Source organism: Gallus gallus, chromosome 6 (assembly GCF_016699485.2).
Source record: "Gallus gallus isolate bGalGal1 chromosome 6, bGalGal1.mat.broiler.GRCg7b, whole genome shotgun sequence".
Taxonomy (NCBI): Eukaryota; Metazoa; Chordata; class Aves; order Galliformes; family Phasianidae; genus Gallus; species Gallus gallus.
The window spans coordinates 33,431,591-33,446,320 of record NC_052537.1 but is presented as its reverse complement, the minus strand read 5'-3'; the positions used below and the strand labels follow the sequence as shown (position 1 = coordinate 33,446,320).

At 42.3% G+C, this 14,730-nt stretch overlaps 1 protein-coding gene across 4 annotated transcripts in view; it reads left to right on the top strand.

Annotated features, from left to right (window-relative positions):
• ADAM12 (ADAM metallopeptidase domain 12) overlaps positions 1–14,730 on the top strand; it is a 181,236-nt gene that overhangs the window by 97,294 nt on the left and 69,212 nt on the right. For all 4 annotated transcript variants that reach the window (XM_040702488.1, NM_001270714.5, NM_001142850.5 and 1 more), the window contains 2 exons: positions 8,491–8,569; positions 12,329–12,405. In XM_040702488.1, coding sequence (XP_040558422.1) covers positions 8,491–8,569; positions 12,329–12,405 — 156 coding nt within the window. The remainder of the gene's footprint in view (positions 1–8,490; positions 8,570–12,328; positions 12,406–14,730) is intronic.

The window sequence follows — 14,730 nt, the reverse complement described above, 5'->3', positions numbered from 1 at the left end:
AAAGTCACCCTGGGCTTTCCCAAGTCAACTGCAGTGCATATGCCAGCTGCTGGTGGGGCTGGGGATGGGTCAGTAAGGGCAGTAAAGCTCAGGGCTGGTGATAGAAGGTGTGCTCCCAGCAGAAGTGCCTCATAAATGTGAAGTTGCACCATTGTGCAAGAAACACTGAAGCCAGGATGAGTTAGTTGGGTTGGAGGAGTGTCGGCTGGTGGCCATGATCTCATACTGCATGGGGAGGACTCATAGCATGCTTGCCCTCTTCACACGTTGCTTCTGTAGGATTGGCCACTGCTGGGGGTGGAGTATAGGATTATACTCTGAAAATCCACAGTAATCTTTCTTCTTTTACACCTACTTACATTTAAGTGACTCTGTGTACCATGCTGTGAACTTGAGACCAAAATACAGGTTTTGCACAAAGGTTTCCTTGCACAGCTCTGCCTCCTTCATCCTGAATTTTAAGAAGTTAGAGAGGCTGTGAGGCATAGGGCAAGATGGACGTGTATCTGTAGAAGTTAATGGTGCTGGGCAACTGAAAACTGAGCAAAGCCTACTCAGGGCAAACGGCTCATTCTTGTGGCAAGGAAGAAATGTGGGTTGAGTAAAATGAAACTACTATTTCCAGTTTCAGCAAGCTGGCAGAAATTTAAATCAAAAATGCAAATGCAAGCCTGCAGGCATGCACTCAAAAGCGAGGAGACAGTTACAAGGTGGTTGTGATTTTCAGTGAGAGTGTACTGACCAACCTGGGCTCCATGACTTTTCACTAACGATAGAGCCAGGCTTTCCAATAGCATTGTAGTTCCTTGCATAGAACCTTTACTAATCCCATGGTGCTATTTCCTTCTTGTTAGTGAGTTTTTAATATGTTCTGATTTATTTTTTTTTAATTGGTGTTTCTTAATTTTCCATGTTTACAAAAATTTCCACATTGACTACTTTTTCTGGATGCTTTAAGCAGTTTTCTCTGCTTTTCTGGAAATATTCAGATGAAAGCACAGTTAAACAATTTGCCCCATGACATCTGTTTAGCAGCATAATCTTACTTGGCTACCAGTGACAGTTAATTAAATGAAACGTTTCAAATCAACTTTGACAGCCTTCCAGCCCAGCATCTCCAAACTCACTATTTAATGAAGATATGCCATCCTAGAAATGTCATGGGGACTGTAAGTAATCTTTTCTGTGAAAGAAAACACTGATGTTGGAAAAGAATGCATTAAAATATTATGTCTGCTGCTTGTGATATGTAGTGAATCTTCTGTATGTACGTATGTATATACACACTTCTGAAATGTCTCAATATTTTCCAGTGAATCTTTTGAGCCACAGTTTTTTCTGGTGTTGCCTGAATCTGTAACTCAAGTGGTGTATTCTGTGTGCAAGATTAGCATGTTAAAAAGGCCCCTACATTATCTAGTACAAGTTTTAGTGGAAGTATGCATTTCATAAGAAACCACAGTACTGTCATCTGAGAACTAGATCTGTAGAACAGGAGCCAAAATTTCAGAGCTGTGTTAGTCTTTAGTCTAGCCAAAGCCAATTCAGAGCACTCAGAGCTGTGTAAATCTGCTTGGGTTCAACCTGCAGCCGTAGCAGTGCACATTACTTTTGATCTTTGCCACAGATAGTTCAGAGATGTAGTAGTTTAGTAGTGACTTCCAGAATAATTCTTTAACTTCTGGCATGTTGCTTCAGGGCTTCACAGGCACTGCCATTACTCTAAATTAAAGGTACTCAGTGCAGCTAACGGTAAAATATCTCTAAAGCAGCCAAACTACATCGTTTCCCTAAATGTACAAAATTGTGTTTTTCCATCAAAAATTGGTTAGCCAATAAGCCCTGTCATCTCTCCTTAGCTGACAGCAATTTGTGGCCGGTGGTATTCTGGAGCCTTTACTGAAGGGGTTTGCTCTCCGTGGCGTGCTGCCCAGCTGAGCTGATAACATGATTTCTATTACAATGCTGCACAGGGAGGCTCAAGGAGGTAATATAAAATGTTCCTCAGAAGGAGTTCTCCTAGGATAAATCTGTGGGAGAGATGCTGAAAACTGTCAAATGTTGCTTTAGTGTATTGGAGTTGGTCAAGTGGGATTTTGATGTGGACTCTGGTAGGCACAGGATTATATGGATTTCTGCATCAAAAGAACTCTGCAGAGGTACAAAGACCTATTTTTCAAGTGTAGCGTATAGCCGACTGAGATTGCCTATCCAAAGATGAAGTCAAATAGGCCAGAGTCTACTGCCATAGACTTAATGTTGAAATTTTGGCTGCTTGGTTGATTCCCTGGCTGCTGTACTTTTATTTTGCTCCCCTCTTTTCTTCAGAACTGTTGTGCTAATTAAGCTCTGTGAATTTTAATCTCTCAGGTTCTTCAATTATGACACTGCAGTCCCTCCATGGCAGCACGCTGGAGTGTAGCAGATAGGATATCATGAAGTGGAGACATTCAGTGGGAAAATGTCCAAAAGCATTTCGAGTCACTTAAGATAATTAACCAAGGGGAAGGAATGTGACATGTTTAAAGAATGTGTGGTGGTTTTACGAATAGGATGATGTTAGGTGCTTATGCATGGGGAACTCATTACCCATGCTTCACTCATTCGTTATGTCATAATGAGAAAGAAGAATTGAAAAATGCCACTGCTGAGCTTGCTGTAGTGAATATCAGGAGGCACTTGTACTGAGATAACCAGCAGGCTTAACAAACGTGTTTGTTCCTTTCAAGAAATATACCAACTGAAGAAATAACAACTAATTCCAGTGTGAAGGTCAAGATGACCTGAATTGAGATGAAGAAGAATTAATGGAGTGTGCTGGTGTCAGTAGGCAGAGAAGTAGAATTCTTTTTTCCTACGTTTCATCCTGTTTCCCTCTCCTCGCCTCCCCCATTTGTAGGCAAGGTTTAAAACGCAGGAGGGCTTCTAATAAGAATTTGTATGACAGAGTGAGGCAGTACTTGGATGGGGAGGAAAACAGGCATTTCATCATTCAGAAGGGAGAGAGAGAGAGAGAGAGAAATAAGTATAAGTAAAGGTCAGATGTGTGAGCTGCAGGCAGCATGCCAGTGAGAAGGGAAGCACTGGGCTTGAGATAGCCTTGTGCTACCTGTGGCTTAATAGGTTCAATGCTTCCACAGAGTAGTAGCTGTACTCTCCATTTAAGTCATAGGAATACTTGAAGTTTCTCCTAAAACACCAGTTCTTGGGGTAGAGTTACTACATTGGGGTGTTAGTCAAAACAAAAGCAGAAAAGCAAAACTAGAGTATGAACCCCAGAAGTGTAAAAGCACGCATTCCATTCTAAAATTCAACAGGTTCACAGCATATGAACTTATTCCCCTGACCCTGATTCCCCCCTAAAGCAGAATCCAGGCTTTATGTTCTATGCCATGCCAGAACAAGGCACGTTCCTCCTAAAATGTGCAACAGTGAGCCACACGTCACACAGTACTTTGAGGAAACATCTACCAGAGCGTCCAGACATCACCTTGTCTGGCTGTAAAACACTGCTGTTGAATCAAGTCAGTCTCATAAAGCAGCTTTGAAAGACAGAGCCTGCTGCCCGTAGATCTGTTTTGCTGGGTAATTACATTGGTGCCTTTCCCTTACATCTGTATCACCAGGGGACGTCCTGGTACAGAGCGGGCGACCAAAGAGGTTTCATCCTAGGAGATTGATTGAGGAATAATTGTGTTCTTTGGTGCTTCTGGAAAGAGATTTATTCTTTAGAGTTTCGTCTACTTATTTCTCCTACATCACCAGGGGAATCTGTGGTGTCTGCTCCTGCTGTGATAATGCTGAGGTTGTTCCTGAGCAGCACTAGTATGAGAAGTACACACTTGTCCTCTTTATAGCCTGTCATGCTTTGCTTGGCATGTGGATGGCTGAGGGAGGACGTGATAATAATCTGTACCTATCTGAATGATACATGTACCAAGAAGGAAAAGCAATTGTTTCAGAGAGTAAAAGGAGTGTAACTAGGAAAAACTAGCAAAGACTGAACATCAGGAAATGCATCGTGACAGTAACATCTGTTGGAACACAGAGTAATCTCCCTTTGAAAGTGGTGGGATCAGCATTGCTTTTGACATTGGAAGCTGGATGAGACAGAACCTAGTTTGGGCTACAGGACACTTGGCTTCCAGGGAGGCTGCCTGTGTGATCCATTAGGTTTTTTCCATCTCTAACTTTGGTGACTCCATCTTTCTGACGCTCCCTGGGTGATGAAATATCATTATAACCTTTTGAAATAATATATTGGTGCCTGGAGAGCAGAGGGTGATTTTTCTCATTTACAAGTGAGAGTCAGTGTGTTAAATTACTGTGCCTGTTATTAAATGGATTGAGTAAAGAGTTTCCTGTGTTTAAAACAGGACATTTCCCCCCCCTTCTCAATCAAACCACTTGGGTAAGGGGTGGGAAAGGTGAGGGTTAGAAGTTTAAACATCCTTCATCGTGTTCCCTGAGGCTCAGGTTAGTGAAGCTGCTTGGCTCCTTGAAAGCATTTTGGCAAACACGGCGAGTAGCATTGATGCTGATTTACAGAGGGTGAGGAAGGCTGTGCTGTGTCTGTCGTAGATCAGGAGAGACAGAACCAGCCCTGCTGGGCCATCAAAGCTTCTATTTGTTAATTCAGCTCTGGGAAACGTGGAAATATCCACAGTACTGACAAACACAGTGGTGACTAAATGCGTAAGTTATTTAACTCGAGAGTCATACTTTTGCTTCTTTTTTTAGAGTTAATTAGAAAGTTGCGGTGCTCCTTTAATTGATTTTTTTAATCATATCCAGCGGTTGGTGCTATTCCTGATAACAATTGTTTCTGCCTCTTCATGCAGTGCAAAGAACTGATAATTGTCTGTTACTGCTGAGCATTGTAGCTGGCAACATTTGAGACTCCAGACATGGTGATGAATTGTACTGTGATATATTAATGTTATTTTGATCCTTGCTCTTTCAGAATTACATTGATCCAATTAGGTTAAGTAGCTTGCCATCTAAATTAATTTATTTTACTCTATTAATCTCCTTTACTGTGGGTCAGAAACAGAAATGTAAATCAGTCTGTTACGTTGCATATCTTTTTTAAGGGAGGTAATTAAATTACTGAGTAGATACACATGTTGAATTTGTTGTTCAGTATGTTAAACACTATTGCCATAATTGCAAAGTGAAGTGGTGCACACTCAGTAGTGGAATTGGAGTGCTTGTTACACTTAGTTTTGATAAGCTTTCAAGAAATGCCAGTACATGACTTGCTGTCCCTGGATACTAGCGCTGTGTGCTTCTTCTGTGGCAGAGCTTTTAGCATATTAGGCATTTCTGGAAGGGGGAATTACAGCTTCCTGCCCTACTAGAAATTGTTGGGCTCCCTGGTGATGTGTCTTGTAAAGGTCCCCACCCTCTACAATGCAGAGATAGCTTTTCCCTTGGCTCGCTCTCAAGCCTATGCTAGCACTGTGCATGGCAGGAAGACAGATGTCTTAGTAATGATGTCTTAGTTACTAAACTAAGAGTGTTAATGTAGTCTCCAGAATACCTTCCTCACTTTCATTAAAAGGCTCTTCAGCTGTGCTTGAAGTTTCCATGATATGAATTCCTTCTTTGGCTGCTACATGAAGGCATACTTCAGTTTTTATTTGGTTAGTCAAATGGTGGGACTCCATCACGTTGCTGTTCCTGCCAGCCTTTAACTACTCACACAGGAGATTCTTAATGTTCAGTTGGCATTTCCATTGGTCTAGATAGGGATCTCATCCTGATGAAATGCACCTGACAGGGAGATTGATGACAGGGAGACCAGGAGTTTGTTCACCTGCTATAGTTGCTCACTTCAGTAAGGAGAAGCGTTTACGAGAGGCTCACAGGCAGCACTGATGCAAAGGAATGAGATCCACTGGTTGGAAACTGAACACTGACAAAGCCAAGTGAGGAGGTACAAAGTGTGCTGCTTTTTACTCTGAGCGTAATTAACAGTTAGAAACTTAACAGCCTTGTCACGGCTTCTTCATCGTGGGAGATCTATGCAGTAAGGGAACGAACAGCCTGGTTCCATCACAGTTATTGTATCAGAAGGCTAATTCATGTCAAATGAGCTATGTAATGTGACAGGTCAGCTTGCTGATCGCAGCGCTCCCTTTTGGTATTAAAATCTATGACCCTATGAAATATTTTCTAAACCTGTGCCCGAAGGTAGAACAAGCAGAAGCAGAAAGGTCATCTTTATCATCACTGCTGTCAAACACTTTGGAAATAGCAGAGCACGAGGTGAGTTTATTGCTCAGTTGCTGCCCTTATGCTACATCTGTTACCCTGTACCTTGCCTGCATTTTGTCCCATTAAATGGAAATTGCTCTGGTACCCAATGTGAAATCCTATTTCCAAAAAGTGCACAACGTTGTTGGCTTGAGCAGGAATGAAACCTTACTTTTTGCCTTTACAAAATTTATGAATGCCCTCTAAGCCAAAAAACCTGTAGTGGTGTTATATAAATAATAATGATAATTAAGAAAGCAGCTGCTCTTTATGGTAATGAGAACGGTGGTAGAAAATGTAGACAGAGCACACTTCATTTCAGGCAGGCCATCCAGAGGCTGCAGGCACGAGGGCTGAGATAAGCGTGGGTGCCAAGTGCCATCTGGAACAGCTTGGCTGAGGTGTCCTGGGCTGCTTACTGAAATGTATAGAGCATCTAAAGTAGTGCTGGGTGCTCGGTTAGGCAACCAAATGCTGCTGTGGGTGCAGGGATTGGCTGACATCCAGAGCAGTTCCTATACAACCCACCTAACACTGCAGTGTTGTAATATTCATTATACATTAATATTCTGGTACTTCCCACAAGAAAAGTTTGAATAGAGGATCTGTGCTTGAATGCTTACTGCGTGCGTTAAGCTTTGCTATCATCATGTTTTCATGCTGATATTTATTTCTCTCTCTTCATTATGTTTAATTCACCTTTTTTTTTCTCCTCCTATCTTAAGATATGAGCTTTTAAAATGGTTAGCTCTCTAATAAGTGCCAATGCAGTTCCTAGCAAAACCAGATCTTGAAGGTCCTGATTTTGACTGAGCTGTTGGATGTTTACATAATGCAGATAAGTCATTAGAATAATGAAAATTAAATATTCATGTTCTAGTTGTAATGCTTATACATAGGACAAGAAATATGCACCAACACTGTGCATGAGTTTGCAAAATACAGATCGATGTGTGCAACATTAACCAGGTTTCAATTTTAAAAGGGTCTGGTTTGTTCAAACGACCATTGCAAAGGAGAAATGCATATTTGGAATGGAACAGAACTTCTTGGACTACTTCTCAGACTTTTTTTCAGACTACTGTAAATCTTTAGCAAAACTCTTGAGTCCTTTACAAATGGTGGTGGCATTTAGAATGATCGAATCGTTTGAGTTGGAAGGGACCTTTAAAGGCCATCTGGTCCAACACCCTGCAGTGAAAGGGGACACCTACAGCTCCATCAGGTGCTCAGAGCCCCATCCATCTCTGACCTTGGGTGTCTCTCAGGGCACTCAGTTTTGGTTTCTTCCATACTGTGCTCTTGCATTTCAATAGGATGTTTTTCAAAACTCAAGCATCATAGCCTAAGGCCTATCCTGAGAGTCAACGTGCATACATATTCTTCCTTCTGGCCTTGTTAGAAATGTTCTTTATCTAAAGAGTTGAAAAACAGATCAATAGCAGGACTATTACAAAGGCAGAGGCTGCTTTCCCTGTTCTATGTGTTTATTACAGAAAGGATCTTTTCATAGCTGTCACATGCATGCTCCTTTCTGGGCATTTTTGAAAAGCAGTCACTGCAAGTCAATATTCTTGATAGCATTGTCAAAGGCAGGGGGGGAGCGCGCGGAGTGAATGAGCACAACATGTCTCATCACAGACGTGGTCTTTCACCGTCTCCTGAGACATTATTTCAAGTTGTTAGTTTTCCATTCATGAATATCCTTTTCAGATGATGACAATAAACCCGGTGCTTTGACTTCTGTAGTGTTCTTGGAGTGTTTTTCCCTGAGCGTCAGTGGAAGCTTGTTTCATTTACTGAGAGCTAACCTGGTCTTTGGGTTGCAGTAATGAATGATTACTTTATATACTATAGCAATGTAGGAAAAACTTTCTTTCTCCAAAGCTTACCACTGCTTAACAGTACTCCCGTGTCTTGATTACAGATTTAAAGTGAAATATGGTGAAAATCATACGAATGACTCAATACCGAGATGTGCTGCACGCAGATCTCATTTGGAAGAGAAAGCAGTCTGGAAACCTGTATGCTTTTCACAATTAACAAAGAAAGTGCTCGTGCACTGCAGCTTTCAGTACTTGGAGCTATATTTTCCCCTATTGCACGCACAGCCCTGGTAGTCACTGCGTCATTAATGTTGCCTTTGATTGCTCTCACCAATAGAACTGCTAAAGGACGGAGTCAAGGTGACGTGGCCTTAATGTGACCAGTGTGCTCTGTTTCCTTTTCCAGGGGCCTGCTAGCCAGCAGCTTCACAGAAACACATTATTTGAAGGATGGTTCTGATGTGGTTCTCTCACGCAATTACACGGTAAGGCTGTGCTGCGTGGCTAGATGATGCTTCATCGTTAAAGCTCAAAGTGCTCTCTGCTGGGATCTGAGCCGCGGGGTGAAACAGCAATATGAGTGATCTTGTTGTTGCCTTCAGAACTTTTTTGACTGCTGTGATCCTACACGTGAATTTTCGGAGAGTGGCTTTAAAGGCAAACTGTGGGGTTTTACCCATGTGATCTTTTTATTTTTATTTTTTATTATTAATTTTTATTCCCCCCACACACACACATCTGTAAGACTTACTCAGCTTCTTGGAACTACAGCCATTAAGATTTTGGAATCAGGCAGCCATTTCTTTGGGATTAAGGAGGAAAGGCCTTGGGTTCTGGGAGGGAGGAAGCGCTGTCTGATTGCCATTATGCAGAAGCTGCCACCAATGGGTTCCAAGGCCTGGGTGGGTTTCTGCACTGGGAATCCAGGGCTGGGTTTGGGGGGTGAGTTGTATGGGTTTGTTTTTTAAACCAGATCATGCAGCTGTTGTGGAAATACGTATATCTGTGTGTGTGTGTATGGCTAATCTGCTTCTGGTTAAAGTCAGCACAAAATGCTTTTTATCACGAGTAATTTAAACTGCTTTTTTAATAAATACAAGGTGCTTTAAGGCAGTAACGTTTTTGTCCTCTAAACAGTATCAACGCCTTGATTAGAAACAATGCAGCGAGTGATTTTAATTATGAAGTTTATCTTTTATCTGCCTGAGTACTCCCAGCTCCTGTAAAGTATTTGTTATGTGATGTTATTTATTTATTGACATTGCTGGAAGAAGCGTTGTGCTGTCTGTTCCCATACATAATGGGCTTTGCTGGTGTCAGTGAAAGGCATTATTTCTGTGCATAACATTTTACTTCTGAAGAAGCATCTTCATTATAGCCCCAGATCTCTCAAGTAAAGCAATCGCTGTGAAAGCTTTCAATGTTTCCTGTTTGCTGGATGCTCGTATCTTCTTCTAGATCCGCTCAGCGGAAAAGTCATTTGTTTTAGGAAGAGGAAAGCTGCAGACTCTCTAAGGAAGTAAAAAGCACACAGCACATGATCAGAGTAGCAAACATTAACATGAATATGAGTGTGGCTAATGATAAGCTAGGCTTTCTCTTCGAAAAAAACAACCTAAGAACCTCCTGTTTTGGAAATGGCAGTAAGTAATGAATAACACTGATATTTCTTTTTGCTGTCTAAAGGATGTATTTTTTTTTTTTCAAGAGGAACAGTGAATTCATTTTTCAGTCAATACTGTAATATGGTTTAAAAAAGATAAGTCTCAGATTTTATCGTTATATTTCTTCTTCTCTGTGGACATTGGTATAGTCTGCCCAAGGAGGTTGTGGATGCCCCATCCCTGGAGGCATTCAAGGCCAGGCTGGATGTGGCTCTGGGCAGCCTGGTCTGGTGGTTGGCGACCCTGCACATAGCAGGGGGTTGGAACTGGATGGTCATTGTGGTCCTTTTCAACCCAGGCCATTCTACGATTCTGTGATAGTCTGTAGTTGAAACCAAATGTGATTTCCTAATGAAAAGTTGTTTAGTCGGATTGTGCCTGAAGGTTAAACCAAGGCAGCCTGGGGGTTTCCCTGGCACATGTGCTGGAGCCCAGCTTGTTCTCTGCATAGCACTTGTGGGGAAAAAAAATGGCAGTTGTCAAAAACTGGTCACTATGAAATGATGTCAAGCAAGGGTAGAGTACTAATTCAAGTGTGACAAATCAGCCATGGTTATTATTTGTTTTTAGAGAGTCATCCATTTCATATACTAGGGTACAGGAATAAAGAGCTTTTGGCAGGAGTGTGGGGAAAAAAACAACCTCTTGCAGTTTGGTGCAGTTACTGAACTAGAAATCAATTTTCTACCAGTCCAATTGCAGGACATGCTCTGGTAAGTTTACATTTTCAGTATGGAACTTAAAGGAACTTTGAGCGTAGCATGTGGGTCTTGGAGAAGCTGTGAAATGGGCCACAACGAGAAGCTCAGATTTAATAAAATAGCAGGTTGTGTGCAGGGAGGGAAAGAAATCAGGGGTTTTGCTGTAATTCACTCTTTGATGAAGACAACCAGCTGCACTGCGCCCACAGTCTGCATGGGTTGAGGTATCAGTTTGCCCTTCCTATTTTGCTCAGAGCTTTGGTTGACACCGTTGGTTGGTTTCCTAAGAGCTCTGCCTTAGATTTGGTTTAAGTGACACAAGTAAAACGACTTATGTTTGCTTTTACACGTGTCAGGGATACTTCATGAGTCAGTATTTGTTCGGAGGGCTCTTATTTCCTCACTCTTATCAGCTAGATGAGTCTAATATTGAAATAGTGATATAGCTTACTCGTGCTGAAAGCCTTGATGTCCACAGCAATTGTTACTGAAGCAATCATCCCCCAGAAATTCAGTCTATGACTTCCTCCCTGTTATTGTGGCTTTATCCTAGCTAACAAGCTACCAGCTCTTCATGAGTACCAATGATAAAAATACTGGAGAGTAAAATACTATTACCCTGCTACTGTCATCTTGATCACTGATAAAAGCTATCCTCACTTTCTAAATACAAGCCTCATGTTGCAGTGCTGTGTTCTGTTGCCTATGTTGGAAACACAAATGCCCCAAACAAATATTGTTCGAGGTATATCCTTATTTGCAGAAAATTCTTGTCTGAATCATTCCATCTTGCCCAATGTTCTCGTAGTTATTGCTTTCCATAACAAAATCAAGGTGTTCTTTAGAAGTCTATGTGAAGCTTTTTAAATGAAAACCATGCCCCAGTGCTGAAAAGGTTAATTGATGCAGCCAGATAGATGTGAATGAACCAAGCAATAAAATGCACAGTGAGATGACTGTCAGGCTGGAGCATGAGTGATAACTTTGCCTTGCACTAATAAGATAGAAACCTTTTACTACGGTATTTTCGGTTTCCAAGTGGCATTCAAAGGAGCCATGAGAAAAGAAATGCTGGACGTGACACAATTGTTGCTTTCCAGTCAGTCACATAATTGGCAGTGTAATATGACCTTTAGTCAACAGTAAAATTAACCTTGATTCCAGACAGATATGTCTATGTGCTGAGAAAGTATCTCTGTTGTGGGTGCTTTTTGCAAGCAGTGAATTATTAAGGAAATACAATAACCGAGCTGCAAAATGAAATTGGATTTTTGCCTCTCAAAATAGAAGACCTTCTTAGTCGTGGTTGCTCTTAATAATGTGCAGCCAGTCGGTTGGGCAATTCAATAAAAGGCTTCCTTTCCAACCTGCTTCCCTTCCCCTTCACTTGCTTCTTTTTTTTGTTCCCAAACTCTGTTTGGGATTGTCTGTTTTATGCCTCCCTTTGTACATGACCATCTCCTGTAGGCATACATGGATGTAGAAGATTCTGAAGACAAATATACGTGTTTAAAGCAAGTAGGAAAATATGTCTGTTGATTCGTAACTTTGTAAGGTATTCTGTACTATAGCTTTAAATTAAATATCAGAAAAAAATAAAGTTTATCACAGTCATGCAATTTAAACTCTGCTGTTCTTTAAAAACAAAAGTAACTCTAATCCTCTATCATCTAAATACAGTCAAGGTTTCAACTGAGGAACACCTTGGACCGTTAAGTCAATGCTATGAATACTGAGTGGAGAAGGAAAGGTGCTGTCAGTGGGCTTCGGAATGCTGTAGTCTGAAACTGACGATAGCTTTGATACAAAGGAGATGGGAAACAGTGAGAAAACAAGATTGCTAAGAGTGCTGAAATGTTTTCTCTCTTCTTGCAATCAGGGTCACTGCTATTACCACGGCAATGTACGAGGGTACCCCAGTTCGTCAGTCAGTCTCAGTACCTGCTCTGGACTCAGGTGAGCCGATGCTTTACTAACACTTCAGCTCATTAATAAGTCATCTTTCTCCTCACTAGGTTTTGGTTTACCAATACCCGCTTTTCAAATGGTTCTACGATCTATAAACTCATTTACCTTTTTGATCCAAAGAGAAAAATGGAATAGAAAATGCAGTGCTGGGGGATGTCCATGGGGGGATCTTGCAGCAGTGAGTTGCTTGGCGTGTTTTAGGACTGGCAGTGCCCCAGGGCCCTCCAGCCCTGCTGATGAAAGCTATTCCACCTGCAGTGCAGGACTGCTTTGCAGATGCAACTGGTGCATTGGGCAGCAGTCTAGTTGCTAGGAGAGTTTGATCTGTAAACGTGGTTGTGGAGCTCAATAAACTGCGATGATGGCAGGTATGATGCTCACTGTTCAGATTTTAGCTGCTTGTTAACAGAAAAGTAGCAGATTGGTCTTGCTGAAAAGAAAATCTCTTCTGATTTGGAGAAAGGAACAAGCTGACAACATTTTAAATACACAATGGACACAGTTCAGGAAACAATTATCTTCCTTACTTGGACAATCAGAGGCTGGTATTTACTCACAGAGCTGTTCCAAATCACTGTAATTAACTGTAAATTGGCTCTAGTGTTCTCCCTGGAAAACCTAGTTTTCCTGTCAGGTTTCCAGCTGTCTCAACCTTTTTCTGGGTTTGTTTAATTTATCTACAAACAGCACCAGTAGCTGGGAGTCTTTCTTTTCCCTTTGCGTTTTGTGCAGTAGTAGTATTAGCATAGCTATTATACTGGAGCTCTGGAATGGAGAGGAGCAGAGCACAGTTTGCCCCTAGGACAGCTCTCCCTGTTCTCTGCAGCGTGTTGGGTTCCCATGGCTCATTCCCACACAGAGAGGGATTTTAAGGGTGCTTCTGTATGTATCTGGCATCTTCCACAGGTTTGCATTAACAAACCCTTTGTGTGAACCATGGTAGCCTATGTTCAGCAGTTATTCTCAGAGTCTGCAAAAATACAGCGCAGTGCTCTCGGTGCTTGAAGCACTGCATCACTAAATGGATTGGGTTGCTGCAAGGTCCAGAGGGAACATGTGCATCCTGCAGGAAAGTGTCCGCACTGCTGTCTTGTTCCAGAGCCATCTAGGAAAAAAAAACATGTTCAGGACAAATGATTTCCCCACGCTAAGTGCATTTTATTTCGTCTCTAATTTGCTCATCCTCTTAAAAATGTTGAGCTTACTGAATCCTTTCCCAGTTTTAGGTAGTCAGATATGGCGAGTCACTAGCAAGTGATGTTTTTCTCTCATCTGCCACTACTGCAGATTAATCCTCAAAGTGCAAGCCTTTATTAGGCTCCTTTCCCCATGGAAAATGGGCAGCAGCTTTCTTTTTCAGGCAGAAGTTTTGCTCTAGCAGAACTGAGGCCGTATCTTGCTATCTGTGCCCATGTAACTGCTGCATTCACTGCTGAGGTTGTTCAGGACCGCGTCCGTGAGCGATGACAGCATGTGATAAGGGTGCCTGTGGAGTTATTCCACAAAATTCGTTTCACAGCCCGTAGCCAAGGGTAATAACTTCTAGCCATCATCTATGCTTGATTTGAGCCAGGGGAGTCTCGTTGTAAGGCTTCATAATGCACTGCCAGCTCCTTGAAACATCCAGGCCCTCATTAAAACTGGTTGGGAACAAAGAGCCCAAATGGCCGTGCTGAGGCCCTGGGAGAACCGAGCATCTTTCAGAAGCAGGCCTGCAGGTTATAATATGCCCCCCTCACCAAAACATTGCAGTAGCGCTGCATCTCTCGAGAACGTGGGTGGATAGTTTTACTGCGTGTGATCCAGTCTAAAATAACATCAGGAGAAATAGAGGAGTTGAGAACTGCTCCGTAGCTCGGGCTGTCCCTGGGGCAGCCCTTCCACCGGCAGCAGCGTTGGCAGGAAATGCTGCTCCCCTCGGAGAGGCTGCTTCTGGCTCTGTGACGGCTCCTGGCTGAGTCGGACGTATCTCTCTGTCTCAGTCTCTCCATCTGTGAAATTCATTTAATGGTTCTTACCTACCACACACGGCTGTGGCCAGAGTGCCTGAAACACATCTAGTGAAGGGAAGTGCGAGCTGTTGGCTCACCAACATCTCCAAGCACCCAATCCCCCCCACGGCCTGCTGGACACACACCTTGGGCAGTGTTCCAGGCATGGAGGGGTAGAGTCAGTGTCTTTTCTCCCTGAGTTCATTAAAAGACACGAAGCTAATCATAAAGGAGAGATTCCAGATGATAGCACGAAACACGAGTGGTTCATGGTAGTCAAAGAAGCAAAATGGGAATCATGGGAGTTACTGAGACAAAAATA